The sequence below is a fragment of the Panthera tigris genome, chromosome E2 (genome assembly GCF_018350195.1).
Source record: "Panthera tigris isolate Pti1 chromosome E2, P.tigris_Pti1_mat1.1, whole genome shotgun sequence".
NCBI classification, from domain to species: domain Eukaryota; kingdom Metazoa; phylum Chordata; class Mammalia; order Carnivora; family Felidae; genus Panthera; species Panthera tigris.
In genome coordinates, this window is record NC_056674.1 from 2188648 (window position 1) to 2203730 (window position 15083).

At 43.9% G+C, this 15083-nt stretch overlaps 1 protein-coding gene across 1 annotated transcript in view; it reads right to left on the reverse strand.

Annotated features, from left to right (window-relative positions):
* ZNF470 (zinc finger protein 470) overlaps positions 1-11964 on the reverse strand; it is a 37739-nt gene extending 25775 nt beyond the window's left edge. The window contains exons 1-5 of the mRNA XM_042970653.1: positions 11844-11964; positions 11567-11662; positions 8383-8546; positions 7643-7757; positions 6752-6847 (exon numbers count right to left, since the gene is read on the reverse strand). Of these exons, the coding sequence (XP_042826587.1) occupies positions 6752-6847; positions 7643-7757; positions 8383-8546; positions 11567-11662; positions 11844-11877 (505 nt within the window). The 5' untranslated portion in view covers positions 11878-11964. The remainder of the gene's footprint in view (positions 1-6751; positions 6848-7642; positions 7758-8382; positions 8547-11566; positions 11663-11843) is intronic.
* Between the last annotated feature and the right edge of the window lie 3119 nt (positions 11965-15083).

Sequence of the window (15083 nt, forward strand, 5' to 3'; positions counted from 1 at the left end):
AATTAAACCCTAATTAAACCACATAAACTAGGTGCCTTTAACATGTAAACATGGGGTCTACAAAGTATGTAAGTAAGCCCCAGGAGCCTAGGAGGGGCGAGTAGAAAAGAATTAAGTGTTTGTGGAATCAGTTACATATTAGGGGAAAGGAACTAGGAAAACGTTCTGCAATCACACCACCTAAAAATTCTCTGGCATTCATTACCTTTACTCTCTCTCCTGCCCTGTCCATCCTACTTCAATGTCAGAGCAGTCATCACATAACAAAAGCTATTCCAAGAAGCAAACCCAAAGCACAAAAAGGAGAACTTATTCTTTAACATTTACCACGATTATCTGAAGGGTTATTCCCCTACAACCAGAAAATGGTGTTTCTGCTAACCGCATCTTCTTTGATTAATTTTAACAAAACCTACATTACCAACTGACAGCGGAAGCTCAGTGGACATAGAATACCATTTTTACACCTACCTGCATGCTTTCACAGGCCTGACACTTCTCTGGCCATATATCAATGCACAGGACCTTGCAATTTAAGTTCTCAGTTTGAAGCAACTGTTTTTACAAAAACAATGAGCACTACCATTATATTTCATCACACCACATACACAACTGAACAAGCGTATGTCTTACCTCGGACTCTAACGCTTACGTGGAGGAGTGTATATGCCTGAAGTCCTTTTGTTAAAATCACTTAGCATGCACCCAAAATTTGTGCATGTATAGTTATATCTCAATAAATACATGTAGACGGAAGTGGTAATGGAGAGATGATGCGGAGAGTCAAATGTCTGGGAAAAAATGATCTTAAAAAAGGGAAAATAAACTCTTTTTAAATGACATCTAAACACTAAAAGTTTTCCTTCTTAGATTGGTAAAGAGACAAAGATGCCTGCTTTTCCAACTTCTACTCAACACGGTACTGGAAGTTCTAGCCAGAGCAATTAGAAATAGAAAAGGCATCCTAGCTAGAAAGGAAGAAGTAAAACTGTATGTGTAAATGGTGTGGTCCCATATATACAAAACCCTAAAGAATCCGTGAGAAAAGTATTAGAGCTAATAAATCAATTGATCAAAATTATAAGATACAAGATCAACACAGAAAAATCAATTGTACTTCTATACACTAGAAATGAACAATCTGAAAAGGAAATTATGAAAGCGATTCCATGAAAGATAGCTTAAAAGAATGAAATATTTAGGAATAAATTTACCCAAGGAGGTACAAAACTGTATGCTGGCAACTATAAAACATTGCTGAATGAAATCAAGAGGACATAAATGGGAAGACATCCTATGTTCATGGATAGGAAGAGAGCAAGAAAGAAAGAAAGAAACTCAAAGAAGACCAAATTTGTGATGTGGTACAAATGGGATGATATACATATTAATAAAAAGAAAAAACTATCAGGAAAACAAAAGGTCAACATAAATGAAGACTTCTACGAAAGCTTCTGTGAATAAAGATACCACCCGACTTAAACTACTGCATAGTGAGAAGAAACAGCATGTGCGAACTAACAGGCTACACAAAAGTGGGAACAAAATGTATCACGTTTTTGAGACAGGGTTTATATTCATACTATATAAAGGCAAGAAAATATGACCCAACAGAAATGTAGGAGATGAGTATAAAGACACCATTAACAGAATATGAACTCTAAATGGACTTAAATTTTTTTTAACGTTTATTAATTATTGAAAGACAGAGAGAGACAGAGCACAAGCAGGGGAGGGGCAGAGAGGAGGAGACAAAGACTCCGAAGCAGGCTCTGGCTCCGAGCTGTCAGCACAGAGCCCGACACAGGGCTCGAACTCATGAACCGTGTTATCATCACCTGAGCCAAAGTCGGTCGCTTCACCAACTGAGCCACCCAGGCATCTGAACTCTAAATGGATTTAAACTGCCTATTTCTCAACACTACAAGTACTTGGGGAAATGCAAATTAAACGAAACCTCCATTTTCACCCAAGAGCTTCGCAAAAAGTAAAAAAATACAAAGTACTCGCGACTGGTGAAGATGCCTAGAAATAGGTATTCTTATATACTGTTCCAATGGTATAGCATCATATCCATGAAACTTTTTTTTAAAGAAAATGTATACTTTGATCATGTACAAACTGGACCACAGCTTATTATAGGTAAAAACAGGAAAACACCTAAATGTTCAAATATCCTTAACAGTAAACCAGTTAAGTAAATCATGGTACATCTACTTATTGTTATACTAGGCATCCATCAATACAATGATGTAGGGGCGCCTGGGTGGCTCAGTCGGTTAAGTGCCAACTTCGGCTCAGGTCATGATCTCACAGTTCGTGAGTTCGAGCCCCGCATCAGGCTCTGTGCTGACAGCTCAGAGCCTGGAGCCTGTTTTGGATTCTGTGCCTCCCTCTCTCTCTGCCCCTCCCCCGCTCACACTCTGTCTCTCTCTCAAAAATAAATAAACTTAAAAAATAAAAATAAGAATAAACACAAAAATAAACTCAAAATGGATAAAGGACCTGAATGTGAGACTGGAAACCATCAAAACTCTAGAGGAGAAAGCAGGGAAAATACCTCTCTGACCTCAACTGCAGCAATTCCTTACTTGACACATCCCCAAAGGCAAGGGAATTAAAAGCAAAAATGAACAACTGGGACCTCATGAAGATAAAAAGCTTCTGCACTGCAAAGGAAACAATCAATGAAACTAAAAGGCAACCAACGGAATGGGAAAAGATATTTGCAAATAACATATCAGACAAAGGGCTAGTATCCAAAATCTATAAAGAGCTCACCAAACTCCACACCCGAAAAACAAATAATCCAGTGAAGAAATGGGCAGAAAACATGAATAGACACTTCTCTAAAGAAGACATCCGGATGGCCAACAGGCACATGAAAAGATGCTCAATGTCACTCCTCATCAGGGAAATACAAATCACAACCACACTGAGACACCACGTCACGCTGGTCAGAATGGCTAAAATGAACAAGTCAGAAGACTATAGATGCTGGAGAGGATGTGGAGAAACGGGAACCCTCTTGCACTGCTGGTGGGAATGCAAACTGGTGCAGTCGCTCTGGAAAACAGTGTGGAGGTTCCTCAAAAAATTAAAAATAGATCTACCCTATGACCCAGCAATAGCACTGCTAGGAATTTACCCAAGGGATACAGGAGTGCTGATGCATAGGGACACTTGTAACCCAATGTTTATAAGAGCACTTTCAACACTAGCCAAATTATGGCAAGAGCCTAAATGTCCATCAACTGATGAATGGATAAAGAAATTGTGGTTTATATACCCAATGGAGTACTACGTGGCAATGAGAAAGAATGAAATATGGCCCTTTGTAGCAATGTGGATGGAACTGGAGAGTGTTATGCTAAGTGAAATAAGTCATACAGAGAAAGACAGATACCATATGTTTTCACTCTTATGTGGATCCTGAGAAACTTAACAGAAGACCATGGGGGAGGGGAAGGAAAAAAAAAAGGTTAGAGAGGGAGGGAGCCAAAACATTAGAGACTCTTAAAGACTGAGAACAAACTGAGGGTTGATGGGGGGTAGGAGGGAGGGGAGGGTGGGTGATGGGTATTGAGGAGGGCACCTGCTGGGATGAGCACTGGGTGTTGTATGGAAACCAATTTGACAATAAATTTCATATTTTAAAAAAATTAAAAAATTTAAAAATTTAAAAAATTAAAAAAAAAAAAACAACAAATACAATGACGTAGAACTACACACATCAAGTTTCCGAGGACAAAAATGGAAGGAGAATTTATAAAAGAAATAATATATTAGACTACATAAGAATGTTTAAATTTTTACAAAATTACAAAAAGGTCTAATTAAACAAAAACCCTTATTACTGTATATGAAAAAGTTTGAAACAATACATCAAAGAATTAGTATGCTGACATAAAAAAAAATCACTGGAACTGTTAAGAAGTTCTGTTAAGATAAGTTCTGGAACTGTTAAGACAAGAATAGAGAAATAACATAAATGAGGAACATTTTACAAAAGGATAAAGAAAAGAAACAAATGTAAAAAAAGTATTCAATCTCTTTCACAATAAAACAAATAACTTTTGGGAATAGTCTTTCACCAGATACTAAGCAGGCAATCCCACCAGCATAGCCAGTGTTATGAGAAAGCAATTACACCCAAACATCAAGTCATCCAGTCACTGCTTCGAGTTGCTGAAAGCAAGCGAAACCTTCAGAGCCTAACAGACGTTCATACCCAGAGATGCAGCAATCTCAGAAAGGTATAGCTTCCACTTACATAAAGATACTGTTGCAAGTGTATGTATGTGTGTGGGTGTGTGTGTGTGTGTGTGTGTGTGTGTGTGTGTGTGTATACATACATATATATATTTTAAATGTTTTTATTTGAGAGAAAGAGACAGACAGAGAGAGAGACAGCAGTGGAGGGGCAGAGAGCCAGTGAGGGAGAGAGACAGAATCCCAAGCAGGCTCAGTGCTGTTAGCACAGAGCCCAACATGGGGCTCGAACTCATGAACGATGAGGTCATGACCTGAGCTGAAATCAAGAGTTAAATGCTCAACTGCCTGAGCCACCCAGGCACCCCACAAGTATATTTTTGATACTAGAAATGTGAAGTAACCTAATTGAGAGATGGGAAAAATGACATGGAATGCATGTGAAAAACATCTGTATGCATGGCTGAATATACATGCTATAATTCTGACTACATGAATGATACGTGTTATCATGACTTGAAGAAGTCTACAGTTGCTTTGTTAACATATTGTGATTACAGGTCATGGTTTAATATTGTTTCCAAACAGGTGATGGGATTACATTTTCTACAAATCATTTTCTTTTTTCAAGTTTTATTTATTTACCTATTAAATATTATTTTATTTATTTTTTTATTTTAGAGAGAGCAAGCGCTCATGCATGTGCAAGCAGTGGGGAGAGGCAGAGGGAGAGAGAAAGAATCTTAAACAGGCTCAGTGGGGAGCCCAATACGGGGCTCGATCCCATGACCCTGGGACTGGTTGCTAACCAACTAAGCCACCCAGGCGCTCCTCTTGTTTTTTTAAGATTTTATTTTTATAATCTATTTTTTAGAGTTTATTCATTTTTTTAAAGTTTATTTATTTTGAGAGAGAAAGAGGGAGAGTGTGCATTCGAGTGAACGAAGGAGAGGCAAAGAGGAGACAGAATCCCAAGCATCTGAGCCATCAGCACAGAGCCCAATGCAGGGCTCAAACTCACAAACAGTGAGATCATGATCTGAACTGAGATCAAGAATCAGACACTTAACCAACTGAGTCACCTGGACGCCCCTTAATGTTTATTCATTTGTGTGTGTGTGTGTGTGTGTGTGTGTGTGTGTGTGAGAGAGAGAGAGAGAGAGAGTACGCACGCGTACAAGCAGGGGAGGGGCACAGAGAGAGGGGGACAGAGGATTGGAAGTGGGCTTGTTGCTGTCAGCACAGAGCCCAATGTGGGGCTTGAATGAACAAACCTTGAGATAATAACCTGAGCCGAAGTCATATGCTTAACCAAGCCACCCAGGCACCCCAAAGATTTTATTTTGAAGTGATTTCTACACCCAATGTGGGGCTCAAACCCACAACCCCAAGATCAAGAGTGGCACACTCCACCAAAATGAGTCAGCCAGGCACCCCTACCTACAAATCATTCTTTTTTTTTTCAATGTTGATTTATTTATTTTTGAAAGAGAGAGAAAGAGAGAGAGAACAAGTGGGGGAGGGGCAGAGAGAGAGGGAGACACAGAATCAAAGCAGGCTCCACACTGTCAGCACAGAGCCCGACGTAGGGCTCGAACTCATGAGCCATGAGATCACGACCTGAGCCAAAGTTGGACACTTAACTGACTGAGCCACCCAGGCACCCCACAAATCATTATTTTCTGAAGAAATTTCTTTTCTCTCCCTTCTATATCAAAAGAGGAAGAGAGGGGCACCTGAACGGCTTAGTTGGTTAAGCATCTGACTCTTCAGCTCCGGTCACGATCTCATGGTTCATGAGTTCGAGTATGCATCGGGCTTTGCGCTAAAGGTGCAGAGCCTGCTTGAGATTCTCTCTCTTCCACTTTCTCTCTGGCCCTACTCCACTTGATCTCTCTCTCTCTCAAAATAAATAAACTTAAAAAAATTTAAAAAAAAAAGAGGAAGAGGCCCTCCACATATATTCTTGCAATCCAATTTCTGCCCCCGCCCACCCCCCCGACTGAAACAAGAAAGCTACTAGGAATCAATCATCTCTGCCTCTGCAATGCCCTACCAGAAATTCTGCAAACTCTACTTCGTTCATTCACCCATAAACATGTCTCATCCCTTCCATTGGAGGGACCATCTACAACTTCAACGTATGCGTAACTTCCCTCCCTCTCCAACTACCTTCCAACGCCAAGCAGGATGGCACCCTCAAATAACTCTCAATTTGTGGGTCTTACAGGAGTGGATGCTCAATGAAATGAGTGGGCCATGTGATCACAGAAGATGGCTCAGAAGTACACTGGGGTCAGGACAGGGACGTGTAAGGGACTGAGCACCTTTGAGTGGCCAAGCAGAGGAAGAACATACGAGGAATGAACTATCACCCGAGACACAGCAGCAAAGAGGGAAAGAGAGTACTTTTGAAGCCCAGACCTCCATTTCCTGTCCAGACCTGGAGAACTCGGTGAAGTCCTGTGGGTCTCCTGAACCTCGGTGAGGACCCGGCCCCACCCGCAGCAGCGATTCGGCCCAGGCCTGCCGCACTCACCTGACCCCAGGCCCTTCGGCAGCTCTCTGTCCACCATCCAGGGCTCCTTCTCTTGCTGCAGCAGAGAGACCAAGTTGGCCTTAGACACACAGGGCCCTGCACATGGAAAGACATAGGTTCTGTCACACACATGACATTCTTCTTTTCTATTAAAAAAAATTTTTTTTTAATGTTTATTTATTTTTGAAAGAGAGAGAGACAGAGTGCGAGCGGGGAAGGGGCAGAGAGAGAGAGAGGGAGACACAGAATCTGAATCTCAGGCTCCAGGCTCTGAACTCTCAGCACAGAGACCAACGCGGGGCTTGAACCCACGAACCATGAGATCATGACCTGAGCCGAAGTCAGATGCTTAACCGACTGAGCCACCCAGGCGCCCCTTTTATATATATTTTTTGAAGTTTATTTATTTGGAGAGGGAAGTGAGAGAGCACACACAAGAAGGAGAGGGGCAGAGAGAAGGAGAGAGAATCCCAAGCAGACTTCAAGCTGCGAGCGTAGAGCCTGACATGGGGCTCAATCCCATGAACCACGAGATCACGACCCGAGCCAAAATCAAGAGTCAGATGCTTAACTGACTGAGCCACCCAGGGGCCCCTTGACACTCTTAAATCGAGAACCAGTTCCTTGGTTTTGAAAGAAAAGTGTTTAATTATAGTAAGAAGTAAAAAGGAAAGTGAGCAGTATGTGAGACTCACTGAAGACGATGCTTCAAGCACAATGAAGATACCAACTACCAACTCTACAAATGTCAAATTCTCATCTTCAGAATCATGACAAAAATTTAGCTCAACACTTCAGAAGACCCCTCCCTGACCTCCACAATTCAAAACCAAGGAAAGGAAGTGGCGGGTCCTGAAGACGGGTCCAGATTGAGGAGAGGGACATCCTTACCTACGGACCCCAGGTCACTACGATTCTCCCACATCACATTCTTACAGAAACTCTTCTGAGCTGGGTCCAGCTGCTGGGAGAAGTCTACGGCCATGTTCGTGATGGTCACCAAGCCCTGAAACGGTACAAACACACTTTTGGATCAAACGGGCTCACAAGCCGGCAGTGGCTCTGGGAAGGTGTGTGACAGAGGCTGCCCGTGCCAAGAATTCTCACTCAGGTCCTGAGTGCTCCGGGTCACATAATGACTGGGCCCGGTCATACTGTATACATTTGGGGGAAAAAGACAAAAATAGGAGAATCTGTTTCTGCCATGGGTGATCTATAATCCTGCAGAGGAGGACGAACTTACACACAGTATGAATTTCCCAAGGCTGACTGAAGGTCTCCCCACCTTCAACTTGCCCAACTCGACAAGCCTGCAGGTTTTTTCTCCCACATAATCTCTGAAGACAAGGGAGGGCAGAGATCCTGCTCCAAGTTTTCTCACGTCATGGCATGTTGAATGTTTCTGATTGAGACACGCTGGTGTGTGGCTCATGACAACTGAACCGCCCCCGTCTTCTGCTGCTCATCGAGACCGCGTGCTCTTCCTTCTGGCCAGATCCTCTGTCTACAGGAAGCACCCTATTCAAATGGGAACTTCTCCCGAACTTACTGGACTCGTGGTCTCTCCCTCAAGAAGTGTCTCTTTAGGAAGGCCACTGTGTCTTAGCTCAGTGGTTGATCTCCTGACTTACCGGCGGCCTCTCAAGCAGAGCACCATAATCCAAGTCTTCCCCTAATATGGAGCGTTCCAGACTGTGGTTTGTGAGTCTCTCCATGATCACCACCTGGGACAACTTTTCTTTACAGATGTCCTTCTTCGCGGGTAACTCCTTGGTCTCTGGCCCTGCCTCCAAATCTGAAAGGCATTAAGAAACCGAACCTTTCGACCTGAATGTGAGACAGGAAACCATCAAAACCTTAGAGGAGAAAGCAGGAAAAGACCTCTCTGACCTCAGCCGTAGCAATCTCTTACTCGGCACATCCCCAAAGGCAAGGGAATTAAAAGCAAAAGTGAATTACTGGGACCTTATGAAGATAAAAAGCTTCTGCACAGCAAAGGAAACAACCAACAAAACTAAAAGGCAACCAACGGAATGGGAAAAGATATTTGCAAATGACACATCGGACAAAGGGCTAGTATCCAAAATCTATAAAGAGCTCATCAAACTCCACACCAGAAAAACAAATAACCCAGTGAAGAAATGGGCAGAAAACATGAATAGACACTTCTCTAAAGAAGACATCCGGATGGCCAACAGGCACATGAAAAGATGTTCAACGTCGCTCCTTATCAGGGAAATACAAATCAAAACCACACTCAGATACCACCTCACGCCAGTCAGAGTGGCCAAAATGAAGAAATCAGGAGACTATAGATGCTGGAGAGGATGTGGAGAAACAGGAACCCTCTTGCACTGTTGGTGGGAATGCAAATTGGTGCAGCCACTCTGGAAAACAGTATGGAGGTTCCTCAGAAAATTAAAAATAGACCTACCCTATGACCCAGCAATAGCACTGCTAGGAATTTATCCAAGGGATACAGGAGTACTGATGCATAGGGGCACCTGTACCCCAATGTTTATAGCGGCACTCTCAACAATAGCCAAATTGTGGAAAGAGCCTAAATGTCCATCAACTGATGAATGGATAAAGAAATTGTGGTTTATATACACAATGGAATACTACGTGGCAATGAGAAAAAATGAAATATGGCCTTTTGTAGCAACATGGATGGAACTGGAGAGTGTGATGCTAAGTGAAATAAGCCATACAGAGAAAGACAGATACCATATGGTTTCACTCTTATGTGGATCCTGAGAAACATAACAGAAACCCATGGGGGAGGGGAAGGAAAAAAAAAAAAAAAAAAAGAGGTTAGAGTGGGAGAGAGCCAAAGCATTAGAGACTGTTAAAAACTGAGAACAAACTGAGGGTTGATGGGGGGTGGGAGGGAGGGCAGGGTGGGTGATGGGTATTGAGGAGGGCACCTTTTGGGATGAGCACTGGGTGTTGTATGGAAACCAATTTGACAGTAAATTTCATATATTAAAAAAAAAAAAAAAATTAAAAAAAAAAAAAAAAAAAAAAAAAAAAAAAAAGAAACCGAACCTTTCTCCATTATGTAGTAGAACGAAGAAAAATTCCAAAATGTAATCAGAGGAATTAAGATCCTCAAAATAACAATGTATTGAAAACTTTCTTTTTTCTTTTTTTAATTTGTTTTTTTTTTAACGTTTCTTTACTTTTGAGAGAGACAGAGACAGAATGCGACTGGGCTAGGGGCAGAGAGAGAGGGAGACACAGAATCTGAAACAGGCTCCAGGCTCCGAGCTGTCAGCACAGAGCCCGACGCGGGGCTCGAACCCACGAGCAGTGAGATCATGACCTGAACTGAAGTCGGACGCTCAACCGACTGAGCCACCTAGGCACCCTGAAAACTTTCATATGACTAACCAACCTTCCAATCCCATGTTTATGTAGCTTTGGTCCTAAAGGATACAATATGAGCTTTCTCACGTAGATATAAGATACCAGGTGGCTGATATAAACAAAGAGAGAAAGGAGGCTAAGGGAAAAAAAAAACTGCTATACGATCCTTATTTCGGCAGTATTAAGTAAAACTCACTTTGACTCTTTCTCCATTTTTCCAGCAAAAATTTCTTCTGTCTCTTTTTTAAACAGTGCCTCTTTGATTACAATGCTAACTAACAAAAGTTCCAATCCCGGCTTTAGAAGTTCAAGTCTTCATAACCAACTGGAACCTCAGCAAGACATGAAGGATTGACAGAAGGGAAAAGCCATTGTTTTAGAAAATCCAGGGAACGTGAGCTAGTATGTTAAATGGAAAAGTTTCACAAAAACACCCTTCGAGCTCTCCTGTGCCACAGGACGACCCACGAGAGTTGTCGGAAGTTGTATCTGCACAGCCTGTCCTGTTCTGTCGATGCAAACCCTTCCCTTGAAATATGATTGGAACAAAGGTATCTTACAAGAGTCTCAATTCTTTGGAGATTACTGCCATTTCCTGCTGTAACGACCTCCGAGAGCAGTCTAGAATTCCGATCTCTTGTCTTATCGATCAATTTGTTCCAGAAGTAACACAGTAGTTGAAATACCTGTATCCCCACGTGATAGAAATATCATTACAGTATCTGTAAGACTCGTCCCCTGAATCAGAAGCAGTGCTCCTGTCCCCCGAGAGCCAGTCACCCAGCTGTCCGCGCCTGTCTGATGACAGCCTTCCAGACCCATCCCCTGGCCTGCCGGTCTCTCTTGTAATTCTAACGTTTCTGCCAAAGACTGTACTCTCATTCTGGTTTCCCTGGCTTCAAACTGGGAGTGATTTTCCTTCTTCCTCTTACATCCCTATTGATACTTAGCATACATGGGACAGCACTTTCTCCTTCACGTAAGCCATGGATATACACCTTACTTCTCATGCGACACGGTTAATTCCTTAAGAGCTTACAGTCATCCACCAAGCAGCATCTGATGGCCTCACTCATAACTGACAAAAAAAGTCAATGAGAGAAGTCTATACAAGAAGTAGCCTTTTAATCAAAGAGAAATAAGATAGTAAAAATGACACCGGAACCAGCCAAGGATTTTCCAAAGAATGGACATGATTATGTAAGCCTGAACGACAAAAGGTCTTAGAAGGAGCGAGGAAAAAATGGCATCCAGGGCCGGAGCAAGAAGTCACGTTCGCAGGGAGGGGAGCAGAGGCGGAGAGGAGACAGGGGAGCCCGTGCTCCAGAGGCCTCAATGCTCCCCCCACGCCCGGAGGCTCAGGAATTGCGTGCTGACCATCCTACGCACCTAGGGCCCGAGCTGTGAGCCGCAGGGGCCTCACCCCGGGAGGTCTCCCACACTCACCTGGGCCCCGGCCTCTTGTCAGCCTTCTCTTCACCATCCAGGGCTCTTTCCTCTGTTCCAATGAGGAGATCATATCGGGCTTGGAAACGCAGAGTCCTACGTACACAAGAACAGGAGGCGGTCATGCTGTGCGTCAGTGCAGACCCGAGGTGCGGGCCCCTGGGCCTGAGGAAAGGGCGACAGAGCAAGGCCCGGTGCTAAAGGAGCAGAGGGCTCTGAGTCAGGGCAGCGGCCGGGGGGAGAGGTGGCAGAATGAGGGGTGGAGGGACACCCTTACCCAGAGAGGCCAGGTTCCTGTAGTTCTCCAACATCACGCTCCTGTACAGGTTCCTCTGAGCTGAGTTCAGCCACTCCCACTCCTCTTGGGAGAAATCTACGGCCACATCCCCGAACGTCACCAAGCTCTGCAAGGACAAAACCGCAGTCTTGTTCAATCAGTGCTCATGCCCCGACAGACTGGGCTTGTTATGGGCTGAGTTGTGTCCCCCAAAGTCATACGTCGAAGTCTAACTCCCAGTATCTCAGAATGTGATGGTATTTGGAGACAGGACCTGAAAAGGGGTTGTTAAAAGTTAACTGAAGTCATGTGGTCGGGCCCGAATCCACTCTGACCGGTGTCCTTGTAAGAGGAGGAAGCCCCACGAGGGAGGCAAGTGCACAAAGGGAAGACTGGACGGGGACACGGCAGAGAGGGCGGCCGGCTGCAAGCCAGAGAGAAGCCTCAGAGAACACCAACCCTCCCGGCACCGTGACCTGGGACTTCCGGCCTCCAGAACTGACCGGGAAGATAAATGTCTGCTGCCCAAACCTCCGGTCTGCAGGATTTTGTTACAGCAGCCTGAACAGACTAAGACAGGGGTCTAAGGATTACCTTCTCCTCATCTGGGGTAAGAGACTATACAGATAAGGAAAAACATGCAGAGAAAAGAGAAAAACATGGAGGCAATTTTGTGCACACAAGAAAAATGTGATGTCAATTCAGATCAATGAATACGGAGGCTCAACTGTCCCCATGTACAACGGGTGTCAGAGTATTTTTTGACACAAGGGCAAGCAAGGGGCCTGGATCAGCACAAGAATGGGGGGAAATAAATCTGAAGATGAACCTCAAAAGGCACAGTGGACTAAACCCCAAACTAGGTTCTAAGGATTTCTATTTCACTTTCAGTGCTCATTAGATGTGGGGCATTTGTGGTAAAAACAAAAAGTAAATAAATCCACTAACAAAATCCTCTTTTCCGTTTTCTGAAATAAAGAGGAGTGTTTAGTAAGAATGACAAGTACTACAAAATGCCTTTAAGAATCAAGGTGTCACTGGGGCACCTGGGTGGCTCAGTTGGTTAAGGGCCCAACTCTTAGTTTTGGCCGAAGTCATGATCTCACAGTTTCATGGGTTCAAGCCCCACGTCGGGCTCTGCACTGACAGTGCAGAGCCTGCTTGGGATTCTCTCTCTCCCTCTCAATCTCTGTCTCTCTCAAAATAAATAAAAGAAGAATCAAGGTGCCACCTTCGAGAAGCTGGGAAGTGTCGAGGACGAGGACATACCGAGGAGGTACATGAACACGTTTGTTGCTCATCTCATCCAGAGATGGTGGATGTTTATGTAGCAGATTTTGATGATTTCAGCACAGAATTCAGACACATTCCAAGGTATTTTAAACATTAATTTAATTCAAACTGTGACCCCGGCAATCTGTGGCTTTGGCTTCCCACTAGTGGCTGTCCTCTAGGTTTAGAGGGCCAGGGGCCCTGGCATTTTAAAAGTCTATACTCAAGCCAATAAATAAGCGAGCAAGTCCGACCACCCACAAAGCCTGAACCCAGACCGCAGCACACCCCAGCTCCCCAACCGTATGACGGAAAAATCAACAAAACCCCAGATTGTGATGCGGACTAAATAAGGGAGCACAGGCCCAGTGCGCAAGGGCCACATGTACGTGAACATTAGCCATGATGCTGCCAACCAAAGGGTGAGCCTTCTCACTTACAGGTTCACGTAATTCTACTGGAAACAAAGTTCCTTGGAGGTGTGGTGTCTGATGAATAATTTCTATCGTGCCCTCTTTGACCCGCACCATTTCTGAAGGTATTCTTAACTGAACTGTGTCAAGACAAGTCAAACGGGTTCTGTATTGTAACCTGCGTGAAGACAGTAACCTTGACGCATAAATCTCCTAAGTGGGAGGCTGAAAGGGCCCCCACCACAGAAAACACCCGGGAATACTTGCAGGAAACAGCCCAGAGCTGCTTGGTGTGCTCTAAGCAAGCGACACGCTCATACACCCACCCGAGCGCTAGTCTAAAACGAATGCTGGCCAGCTCTCAACAACAACTTTGCGACAATAATTTCGCAAGCCGGAGCATCTGACTTGAAAGCAGAGGAACTGATTTGCTGGCTGAATAAGTAATAAGAGCGCTAATTCAGAGCACCCAGATGGCTCAGTCAGTTAAGCAGTTGAGCGTCCAAGTCTTGATTTCAGCTCAGGTCATGATCTCACGGTTTCATGAGTTGGAGCCCTATGTCAGGCAACATGCTGACAGCATGGAGCCTGCTTGGGATTCTCTCTCTCCCTCTCTCTCTGCTCGTCCCCAGCTTCCGTGAGCGCTGCCTCTCAGAATAAAGTTTAAAAAAAAAAAAGAGTGCTAATTGTGCTGAGCTCTCTTTCCCTGGGTTGTTCATATCCACGTGTGCCAGCATGTAAATGCCTTCAAATTCTGAAAACTGTGCAAGGCTCGGTGGCATCTTTGAGTATACTGAAACTCAAGCATTTCGAGGCAGGTGCGGAGCGAAATAAGCCAGACACAGAAGAACAAGCATTGCGCGATCTCAGTTATATGTGAAGCTAAAACAGTCAAACTTACAGAAGCAGAGAGTAGAATGCCGGTGGCCAGGGGAGGAGGAAATGCAGAGATGGTGGTCAGGCGAACAAAGTCTCACACAGGATGAATGCGTTTTGGAGACGTAATGTATAGCATCACGCCCATAGCTAACAATACTATGTTGCATCCTTAAAATTTGCTAAGAGGGCAGATGTTAGGTTGAGTGTTCTCGCCACCAAAAATAATAATGATGACGATGATGAGGGCAGGAGGAAACTTTGGAAGGTGACGAATAAGCTTATGGCCTTGATGGCAGGCACGGTCTCACCAGGACACACTTTCCCTCAAACTCATCAAACTCAACACATTAAAAATGTGCAGCTTCCTACATGCCAATCATACCTCAACAAAGTGGCTTAAACACAAACAAAAAACCCTTTCCATACAAATATTTTCAACTGTGTTCAGAGATACAGGTGCTTGGACATATGCTACTGCTCTGCTTTTCTTCTGACCTGATTCTAGAAGCCGGGTTCTCATGGATTCCAGCCTTACAGTTCTAACTACCCGCTCCCTCCTTGCACTTCTTTATTTTCTGGACATTCAAATATTTCAAAAATCTTCCAGATATCTTTTATTAAATGAAACAAATTACATAGAATAGAGTATATGAATTATACACAAATTACAACACCT